This window comes from Cyprinodon tularosa, unplaced genomic scaffold (assembly GCF_016077235.1).
Source record: "Cyprinodon tularosa strain WSP-4 unplaced genomic scaffold, ASM1607723v1 ctg57, whole genome shotgun sequence".
NCBI lineage: Eukaryota > Metazoa > Chordata > Actinopteri > Cyprinodontiformes > Cyprinodontidae > Cyprinodon > Cyprinodon tularosa.
The window spans coordinates 2,330,315-2,341,898 of NW_024039307.1; the positions used below are offsets into that span (position 1 = coordinate 2,330,315).

Genomic DNA, 11,584 nt, shown 5'->3' on the forward strand with positions numbered 1-11,584 from the left:
AGTGGGCAAAATGTTTGTGAGCTTCGGTTTTGGCTGTCTCCAAAAATCAGCTGGATCGAGTTTGTGTCTTTCTCCTTGCCTTGATGGAAAACTTGGGAAAGTGTGGTGCTATCATATTGAGTAATGGTTACATGTAAGTAGCAGAGCTGCATGAATAGAATAGGGAAAAACATGTCTAGTCTGTCTCCTAAAAGACAAACATCAGCTGCAATGTCTTGGCTCGTCTGTGCTTACTTTCCCAGACTACTATTAAACATGCTCATGCCCCCACGCCTCTCAAAATGATCTTGATTTTGCTTTTATCTGTTTACTCGCATTACCCAGAGGCCAGCTTGACTGACACAACCCACCGATGTGCATCTGTAGCCAATCCTCATTCACCTAAAGCCCATCAGCGGCCATAGTCTTTATCTTCCCCAAGGCAGCTCTGTGATAACATATTGTTAACAACAATAATGTGCAGCCAAAGGAGCCACTGGAGTTGCCCCTGTCAGGGTGAGTAAGTAAGGTCAAGGACTTTTATCACCCAGTGACATTGCACCAAATGCGTCCCAGCTTCATTTTAGTACCATCTTTCTCCAGTGCAATGTGCCTCCTTCTGTCTTTGTTATATCTTATGTCAATCGTTTTGGTTTCGAATTCCTTCTCCCTTAGTCCTGTCCTTTCCAACATTAATAGAAAGGGGGGAAGCAAACTGGAAAGAACTGAGCAGTGCATTCTAGCCCCTGTGCCTGGGGGAAAAATTCTGGTGTTATTTTAGAAATCACACTGTTAAAGATTAATGTGAGCCTGGAGGAGTGTGTCATCATTCCTTAACGACAGGGCCGAGACGCCGAATAAAGCCAACACTGTGCTCTGCGGCTCAGCCCAAGGACAGATAAGTCTCGCTCTGCTCACCAGTGCTTTTTCTCCTCCTTTGTCTGATAACTCGTCCCCTAAGTAATTTCATTGAATTGAAATAGTTGAAATGTGATTTATTAAGTGACACCAAAACTTAAATCTTCCTGTTATTCATTTATTTTTTTTTTTGGTATTGTTTTTACAGGAAAGAAAAAATAGGAGCATGATAAACATTTGGATACATTTTATCTTTGCTGTTATAATAACAAAAAATAGTCAGAAGGGTGTTTGCAAACATTTTCCTTGCTGATTACCCTTGTTAGATGACTAATGGAAAGTCCCAGTTTCAAGCTGTGACCATGCAGCAACCCCCCCCCCCCCCCCCCCCCCCCCCCCCATAAAGTCATCAGTCATTATCCCATAGACAGGCTAGACAGACAGCTATAAACTTGGGTTCAGAGGCTAAGACAGCGCATCCTACTATCTGTTCCTATCAATACTTTGTTTCTCTAACAGCCAGGAAAATAGTGATAACTGCATATTAAAGATTAAAACACCATTGAAGATTATGATAACAGTTGTTCACAGCTGATGATGCAGTGATAAAAATAATAACCCTGTGAGGTCTTGTGAGTCTTCGGTGTGTATATGGGACATGGTATCCGTTTACTGATAACGGAAGAGCTCGATAAGCCACACGACATCAGTCGCAGAGACAAAGATAAATAGGGCTTCTCACTAATAGCATTGTAAAGAGTCCTCGTCTTATATGGCCCGCCCCAAAAGCCCGAAGTTCAGCTTTATGGAAATTTATAATCAGGTGAATTTTGAAATGTGAGCTCTTGTCTTGACAACATGAAACACCTCTGGTACAGTTCTTAACATATCAGTAACTGCACTTTGAAATTATGTGAAGTATCTGCTATTAACTGGCGGGTACATTGTTAGGAAGAAGTGGTGCATTGCCTCAATAAAACTAACAATGTCACCCAAATCATTTGCAACATTGTTATTTTTAATTCCTTTGAAGACTGAAACGGTGTCCTCAAATGATCAAAGTCTGTGCTACTTGATTCAGAGTGGGACTGCTACTTTATCATTTTAAGAAGACTCGCCAAGGCCATAGATGTTACTGTATCACTTTCTAGAAACCAACAACCTTTAGGTAGTTCACCCTCCAGAGTTAAACATTTTACAACTGTTGAAACAGGAAAGTACAGAATCATGGTTTTACAATGGTCTGAGACAGTGTAGCCACAATCAATTTCATTAGCCATATAAATCATGACAACTTGACATTTATTATGCAGGTGATGGGCTTATCCTATGAACTTGGAGACAGCTCCTCTGCTGATAAATGTTGCTATCTTGTAAAAGCAGGCACGGAGGAGGGGAATAAAACTGGTGCATAAGAGATCTAAAGATTATGCCAAAAAAAAAAAAAAAAGAATAATAAAAAGGTTTCATCTGTTATTTGAAATGGGAATAATCAGTCTATATATTTTTTTCATTATTAGTCGAAAGTACGTTTTTTTGTTTCTCAATATATCTTTTCTCTTATAATGTACCAGAGTGCAATTAAACTGCTGGAATCAGTATAAGGGAGAAAAGTCATGTTTTTTTCTTTGCAGTTTGGTTTGAAATAGAGACTTTTAGTTTGGAAGAAGTGGTTGGATTGAGAGCTGTAGGGGCAGTATGGGACCAGTACTGCACTGAGGAAGAAGAAGTTTTTGATTCTACTTTGGTGTTGTAATTGTGTGCCTTCTTCTTGTATTCAAAGGTGCTGCTCTTACGTCACAACCTCTGTTCTTTTTGCATGCTAGCCCATTCAGTGTTCACAAGGCATTGCACAACATGCGAAGAAATGCATTGTAAACACATGAATGATGCAAATGATCCGAAATGCTTCAATAACATCACTAAAATCATGCAAAATAGACTAAATCAAAAACACAATGAAAAAGTGAAAGAGAAAATCTACAATCACAGAAAACAGAAGCAAAAGAAAAAAATACAAACACCAATAAAACAACACTTTAAATACGTCTTTTTCAGCAGTTTTACTCGGCTCATTCAGGTCCTATTTTATTTGTGGATGTTTTTTTATACTTACAAAGTTCTTTCATCAATGTTCAGAAACAGTTACATTTGTATTTCACATTATTTGGTTACACTCTTAGAGAAACGGTCAAAGCTTTTTTGCCATTGCCTGGAATAGATTCAGCAGTGTTAGCACTTAATGGCTGCTGGATTTAGCGAATCTAAACAACGGATGGTCATCATAATTCAAAGATAATTATATGTATTTGGTAATCAGGTTTGTTTTCCTTGCTCTTTTGTTCGTTTTTTTTTTTTTTTCGTTTTTTTTACTTTGTTAAAGAACATTGCAAAACCAGCTAAACAGACCATTTAGGACTAGTATCACCAGACAATATCTGTTGGCAGTAGCAGCTGGCTCAACTGCTCTGACTTTATATGTTTCCACCGTGCAAATAATCTGATGGTCCACCAAAGGGAATCGCAAGGATTAAAGGAGTACTGGTCTCAGTCCATTTGTTTTACACAAATGCTTTCTGTGCTTTAACAGCAAGTCATTCTCAAAATAATATGCAGGCTAATGGCAGTCATCAAGACAATTAGGCCAACTATAATTATTTTTTGGCATTTACACTGTGGACGTGAGTTCTAAGAGCTTTTATTTTTGTTTTTAAAAGGAGTGTAAGCTCTACCTGCTTGAAACTGTAGGGCAGAAACACATTCATGATTACAGCTGTGCAGAAACTTTCTGAAACGATGCAACCAAGTTTACCAGATATTGCATATAGAAACATCATAAAACAGGAATTGTAAAATGTGTAATGTCTGACAGATAATTCTCTTCTATTTCATTCACTTCTGCCCCATGTGTGACCTGATGTCTGTGCACTCTATCTACTATAGATACAGAGGGAGTCGGAAAATACTTTCTAATAATGACATAAGAATAAAGAACTGATACGAAAGAATAAAAATATGAAAATGCATGTGGGAGAAGGTTAAAAGGTGATGAAACAATTAAGTATCTTTTCTCATGTTTTTTTTTTTTGTGGTCATCCAACACCAAGCACAACTTAGCTCTAAAGGGCTGTAAAGGGGAAGGAAAAGGATATATGATTTTTAGCATATTTAAAAGCTTGAGGAGCTACAGCAATCCACAGTGTTTAAAGTGTTGGAATGGACTAGACAAAGCACAAGCCTAAATCTAAGTGACAGCATGCGACAAGTTTTAAATCAAGTTTTTTTACATGGTCTAAAACAATATTTTGATATTGTCTTCACTAAACCACTGGACAATCAGTTCTTTGACATTGGAGGAAGTGAGGTTTAAGAAAGCTGTCTTAACTCAACCCTTAAAAAGACATAATTTGACGCTCCTCCCTAACTCTGGAGCTCGCCTCGGCCAACCCCTGCCTCCGCCCAGCTGAAGTGCACTTTGTGGTTTTACCCCTGTGTTGCTCTGATCTTCTATTAGAGTAGCTCCAAAGCTAACCCCAGCCACCCGCTGCCACTACCTTGCAGAGGTGCTCTCTCTATCTCAGCGTCTTTTTGCGATCTACCACATTCATACCGCGATTTGAGGTGGAAAGTACAACTGAAAGCAACCATAATCAAGACACAGCTCCTGAAGAAGGTGGTGGTACTCTATAAACTGTCTCCACCTCTGGGGGTTCTGTTGAAACCAGGGATGCCAATGCCAGCAGCTTTGTTCGACCTTTAATGATAAATGAAGCACCATAATCTGCTCAGTAAAATCCTATGTTGAGGTGAAACTAATAGCGGATACAGTAGATGCCCCTCCGGTTTGATGAAGGAGTGGAGCCTGTCGTCAACAGTACGAATTACTGTCCCCAGCAGTATGTCAAGCAAGTGACAGCACCTGGAAGTGGCAACTTTGTTGCTGGAATTGTGTTCAATGTGAATGCACCATTTCTCTGCATATTTTTCACTCTCTGACTGTGCAGGTACTGGCCTTGATGGTAACCCACCAAGTCTTGAAGAAACACCCTGATTGTCTGATTCATGAAGCCTTATATGCCTTTACTTTGTCTAAAGTGTCTTGTGATTTTTTACTCCTTTTTTTGGCATATGGTCAAACGTGCACTTTTGTTGTTTGGAGTATGCCTCTTTGAATGTGTTAAGAATTGCATGGATTTTTAGTGGAAACATAACCAAAAAAATCCACAGATGGTCTAGATTTTAGCATGTAGTCAGTTAAAAATTAAAAGTCAGAAGCCCAAAAAGTTAAAACGTGCCAAGACCTGAACCATTTTACCTATGAAAACAATTTCAAATATATTTTCACAAACTCTAATGTACAATTTACAATTTAACTGTTAATCCTGAAACATTAAAGAATATTTGACTCTCTGCTGTCCACAAAAATCTGAATCAATAAGGGACCCAACACCTATATTTTGTTTCCGCTTCAAATAAGAGCAATATTTTTTGTTTAAAATTTTGAATCTATACATTATTGACAACACTGAAGGACAGTCAAAGTCAGATTTATGTAATGCATAAATTTAGACATTCATTTATGCAATGGATGCATATACATCTTGCTTAGTTGAGGTATGCAGAATGTAAAGCTGAAACATTTTGACCTTTGATTGGATCTATTTGCACTTAAGTCAAGACCTTAAATCTCAGAGTCATAACCTTCTGCTTGCTTAAAGGCAGTATGTCTTATTGAAAGAATAGAGGTCAAGAGAAATAAAGCAATATTATTTTCTCTCTGTTTCCCCATGTCAATAAATGGCAACTTTTATCAAAATGAGGGCACAAGATGTGATAAATCATCACCTCAAAGGCGTACTACAGTTGCTGCCGATGCTTTATCTTCAATCCTCTTAGTCCAAAGGTAGGGTTATTTATTGGACTTCAATGTTGCAGCTGTCATAGCATCTGCTAGGAGAAGATCTATAAGCCGACCCTTATTCACTTATGATTATTACAGATCATCTCCACAAATGACTTATCAATAAAGCAGAGGCCAAGCAGATAATTTATCTGCACGTTTCTGTCAATATCAGGTTCTGAATCAACTGCCTTAAAAGGCTAAGGACAACTGGTGATGGATGGTTGTACATGGCTCCTAGGAAAATATGACCCTTTTAATAAATTTGCAATATTCTTTTTTTTCTCTGCCTCCCTCCATCTCTCCTTGCCGCATTCCTCTCAATATCCTCTCATGAAAGTGAACTTCTTTCCCAAGGTTTGTTTACTGAGTGAGTTCTATTCAATTTGTAACATCGCATTCCATTGGTGGAAATACGTTTAACTCCTTTTTTGTCAGGTTATAAATGCAAATATTTGAATTGTACAGGACTGCCGAGTGTTTGACTCTACAGTTTGTATCTGTGCAAGACCTTTGAATTATGCAGGACTATGAAATGATGAGACAAGTCCGCCCAGGGTCAATGCAAACTCTGCCAGGATATTTCACTATGGCATTTTCTTAATAAATCACATAAAGACTCTAGGGACATACGAGGTCAGAGCTTGTTCTGTAAATATTAGCAGCTTGTATTTGACAAGTGGCCATGACTTTTCAGTCACACAATACTTCTGAATGTTTGCCTTCCAAATCTAAGCTTTGTGCGCTAAGCTCTATCTCGCCGACAGTGTTCAGCTCCATCACAGGCCACACCCAGACCCATCTGGATGTGAGGTTGGGTAATAGATTTTTTTGATTTTGTTTTGTAGTGTGATAAATGTTAGCCAAATCTGATCTTTTTTGTGTCTCCTTAGGCTGTTATATTCTGCCAAACTTTTTGTTTTTCCTTTTGCCTTGAAAAATAGCATTAGGTTCGCTCAAAGAAAGAAGATTTTAAGAAAAGTTTAAACATTATGATTATATCATTAACAATTAGACACATTTTTATTCTTAAAATAATTATCAGGAGGCACAGTGTGAAAGTTTCCTATCAGCTCTAACTCAAAGGTATGCCTTGGCAAAAGCCCCCACAGGTTTTTCACCTATTAAAGTAATCATAAATATATTAGTTTTGATGGACGCCCAACTTCCTTCTATTAAGCGGTGCAAATTTCAGCTCTTTTCTTTACCTTATCATGCCTCAGTCTTCCCACTTCGCTTTTTAATCTCTGTGAGAAACCTCATTGTTTTGGCATGTTTTTAAGCAGTCATAGTCCTGGACTTGTTTTGGGTTAGCTGGCAAACGCCCTATCTCAGGGAAGTCCAAAAATAGCCTTATTTTACACCCTTTTAAAGGACATGCTTGAGAAAAGACGTGGAGCCATGAGCAGACACTATCTGACTTGATGCTAAAAAGCACACTGATTTAGGCATGCATCCCCAGTCAGGCAGTCTCTGGCAAGAAAGAGCAAAAGGGTTGTAATCAGGGGGATTTTTATATAATAGCAAGAGTCACTATAATCAAAAGATACATAGGAAACTTATTTTCACTCTTGTTTCTCCTCATTTTCTGGGGTCATTGGTGTTATTTTAATGATTAGAAGTACAGGTACTCTGATCTTGCTAGTATCAAGTAGTCGGAAAAGTCAGATCTATTTTCCGATTAAGTTTGACATAAAAGTGCACTTCTATTTTAAAAGCTTTCAGCACTGCAAAACTTAACTCATGTATTTCTTTTCCACATTTTTCTATCTTGACGTTTGACATAAAATGACATACTGGGCATTTTATTATTCAACAGAGTCCATTGTTAATGATTGCTTTCTCTCCCATCTATACGTCAAAAAGATCAATGACCCATCCTAGCCAAAGCCAGCACAATGAAGGTCTGTCAACGGGCCAAGACGCTGCAAAAGCTCCCAATAAATGTGTAGCAAAACTTTCAATTTGTGGCTTTTTTGGTGTGGCTCTTGCAGCCAATGGGTTGTCAGTTGGGGCCCCAATTCAAGACTTGAGGTTTGTTTGCTGCTGGTTCTTTTTGGAAACTTGCGGCTTTGTGACATCTACAGTCATCCATTGGGCCATGGTCCTGTATTGCCTCACATTACCCGAAGTCGAGAAGAATTGTTTTTGGCAACAGAATGCTAACATTTTCCAACAGTGTGTACCTCCAAGTGGGGCCCTTTTCTTATTCTCACTCCTGTCTGGCCAATGATGAGCAAACTCTGACCTTAACCATGTTTTCAAGGATCTACTTTAGCTGAGTTAGTAAACCTAATTCTCTTTCTTAATGTACTCTTAACAGACGGTTCTATAGGGCTAGTTTTCTTTGCTGTATAGAATTTTGCTCTCTCATGGGTTTTAGGGTCTGATGTTTCTTTTAAAAATAATGAGGTCAGTCCTCTCATTAAGTGTCTTTCTGCACATCGAGTTTTAATTTGTCTGCTTAGTCATCAGTAACAGAAATGATCTTAAAGTGGTGGTGAAAAACTCCTGACTGTGTCCAACAACAAAGACTGTCCTATAAAGCTCTAAAAAAGGTGGGGTTTTCCATCTCTAATGCCCATGGTGTAAGCTCACACCGCAGACATGATGAGATACAAAAACACAAGCTGGTTAAAATGGGTTCCTAAAGAGGGTCTGGACGACTCTCGATGGAAGGATTCTGCAGGTGGCTGCACTTTCATCGAGGCACGTCTAGATTTGTTTACATTTGAGGTCATGTGGGCCAGAGAGGGAAGCTGTGTGCCCAGACACACATTTACACACTCTGTCTAATTACCCTCACTTCAGTGTTTTCTCTATTCCATGAGAATTATTGACATGTCAGAATTTAGCCAGCTAGATAAAAACCAAATGGATGATTTACCCTTGCTTTATATAGTTAGAAGTCTTACAACCCCAGAGGAAAAGTAACTTTGAAAAGATAGTGACATATGCCGTAAGCCATTGTTCTGTTGTCTGAAAAGTTTCTACCCCTAATTAATGAGTTGTGCTGTTGGGTTACATAATATGTTGTTGGTGTTTGTGTTGTTGTACTTCTCTAACTATCTCCAATAAACTGTGATCAAAAAAGCACCTCAACTTACCTTTGTATTAATGCTAACATCATAGACGTTAATTACTTTTCTTTACAAGTTAAACAGTGTAGATTAACTCTTAAGTTGTGTTGTAGAACAACCCAGAATCAGTGTTTTTTCTGACAATAAACTAAGTGTAATTAATTTAACTTATGCCTGCTTGCATGTCTTTTGGATTTTTCTGTTACTCTTCAATCATTTCAGACACACACATTCACATATTACTCTCAATATTAATTTTGGGACTTTGCATTGACTTCATTTCACATTCATTTCTATGGCAGACCCTTACCCTAAGCCTAATGATTACCAACATATACTCTACGCAACCCTAAACCTAACAAACTCTATTCACTTGTTAGACCTCAACCCAAGAAGAGAACCTTTTCTCATTAGGACTGGTCAACTAGTCACTAAAAGTGCTTGTAATTCCCCACAATGTAGCATATTCCTGGGAAATTGACATTACATTGTCCCCACAAGGTTACAAATACATGGTCACCCAATATACACATTGACACTAAGCAGGTAGCTAAATAGAGATGGATGTTGTATGTCTGTGTTTGAGGGGGTGGGTTGTTGTGTAGTTGTTTAGCGCCTGGTAGCATTTTAGATGAACCAACAAATCTATTTTGTAAACTGTTGCAGCTGGATTGGTGCATTACAACAAATAGGAGCCAAACCCAACCGCTCTGTCTCTTTAATACAATCTCTGCATTACTGTCAATGTCCTTTACAATGTTTATACTTGTTTTTTGTTTTTTTTGTCTCCAAACCAGATACACTAACAATGGATGCCTTAAAAGTCTAATTACAAATTTTTAACTATCAACTTAAATGTACCCAATAAAGGGTTTGATTAAAAAGTAGAGCAGACTTTAACCCTGCTACAAAGAATAAAGTGACAGATGCATCTTTAAAAAAGCTTCTATTACTATCCATGTAGGTTTTTTGTAAAACCTTGAGACACTTTAAGAAGGGGTCATCTGTAATGGTTTAGACATACAGATAGTAGGTGGAGAAAACGGTTTAAGTATCCACAGTGCAATTACAACCATTTGGTGAGACTGAACACATGTAGCCTATTTAGTTGACTCTTAAGCAAGACGATAGAATAAACCACATGGTTTTCTAATTGGTTTAATAGTCTAATGAACAGTCTCCACGGCATTTGTATTAAGGCATCCAATGGTCTGTGTAGAAGTTTCAGATCATACACATAGATCATTAGAATTTCTTGTTAATCAAGCCTTCGCATTTAAATAAAAGAAGTTATTGTATGGCAGAATTTAAAGAATACTGCCACAGTCTCCATAGAACATTCCAAAACAGATAAATGTCTCTCTCCCAATTATGGTGGACCACACTGGTTAAGGAAATATAAAACTCCATATGTCAGCTCTAATATAAAGGCTAACAGTTCTGACAAAACCCCCATACAACAAGCCTTCTGTTAAAGGGCAGATTGGGAGGATATGGTGCAGGAAAGCAAAGCCCAAATATGCTGTGCTGAGAAAGATTTCAACATAATTTCACCTAAGCCCTGCACACCAGTCCCCCACCTAAGACTGGTCTGAACAGTCAACATCTCTTTTTTGATCCTTGGCAGGACAGAGACGAGCAGAGAAGGGGAGACGTTGGGTTGCCACTCTGTATGAAACACCCACTCATTGCAGTGGGTGCTGCCCCTTCTTTTCATCATGGCCCCACTTCCTTCATTTCCTCTGGCAGACAGTGGGAGCATTCTGCCACCCATCTGCCCCCTTGTAAATATTGCTTGAAGGCTTAATTATGCACGCTCTCACCAACGAATACACTCATACATTCTCAGCGAACTTTCCAGCAATTCTGTAGTGCAGAATTAACATCAAATGTGGGGCCCTCATTCATTCAGATGAGCTTTATGTTATGTTTCACTTCTGGTTGTGTTTTAGTGACCTCTTGGCCCATTATGACATCCCTTTGGTTATATTTGTAACCCGCAGGGTTTGTGTGATGAACTATGAACGTCCCTCTTTGTCATCATCAAGCAGCTTGGATCACAACAGAAGGCTGAGGGCCTCTGAAAGGCTGGAATCAATCATATTTTTAATGGATCTTTGAGCAGATTTCTTTTCATGGGAGAATTAAATGTTGCAAGCTATTTTTATGGTAATTTCAGAATAAATATGTATATTTGTATCAAAACTGTAATTATGAAAATATGTTTTGCTTTTTTTTTCACAGCAGATGATAAATGACCATGCAGATGACTCCCCAGACAGCTGCATCAAAAAGGTAAGATAATCATCTCTTTATCTATTGTTTTTATAACCTCCTCTCTTTGTTTATTTTACTAGCATCCATATTTCCTTGCATCACATTAATGGCTCTATGGATAGAACATTTTGATTTCGTGCTTTTCAGTGGTGTGCAGTTTACTGAAGGCCTCGCTTATCAGAAAGAACCTAAAGTGATCACCCATCTAGTAAGTCCTCTGTTTACTAATGAACATGCTGTGACCGACACGTCTCATTGACCAGTCACTGACCACTTTATGAGGTGATGAATTTATTGAAGAGGCACTGCAGTTTGTTTTTACGGCCAGTGTCACAGGGTCAAAACACAACGGCTGGAGAGTTCATGTCCATCTAATGGTCCATGAAAGAACAATGGCTGCTGCAAAGGGCAAACCATGAAGAAACTTTCTGGGAAATGCTGAAAGTATGCAGGCACAACTCCAGCTTCAGTTAATGACAGGAGAGGGTGT

General features: G+C 38.5%; 1 protein-coding gene across 1 annotated transcript in view; it reads left to right on the forward strand.

Moving 5' to 3' along the window:
- LOC119797049 (histone-lysine N-methyltransferase PRDM16-like) overlaps positions 1 to 11,121 on the forward strand; it is a 109,952-nt gene extending 98,831 nt beyond the window's left edge. The window contains exon 3 of the mRNA XM_038305924.1: positions 11,062 to 11,121. Within this exon, the coding sequence (XP_038161852.1) occupies positions 11,062 to 11,121 (60 nt within the window). The remainder of the gene's footprint in view (positions 1 to 11,061) is intronic.
- The last annotated feature ends 463 nt before the right edge of the window (positions 11,122 to 11,584 follow it).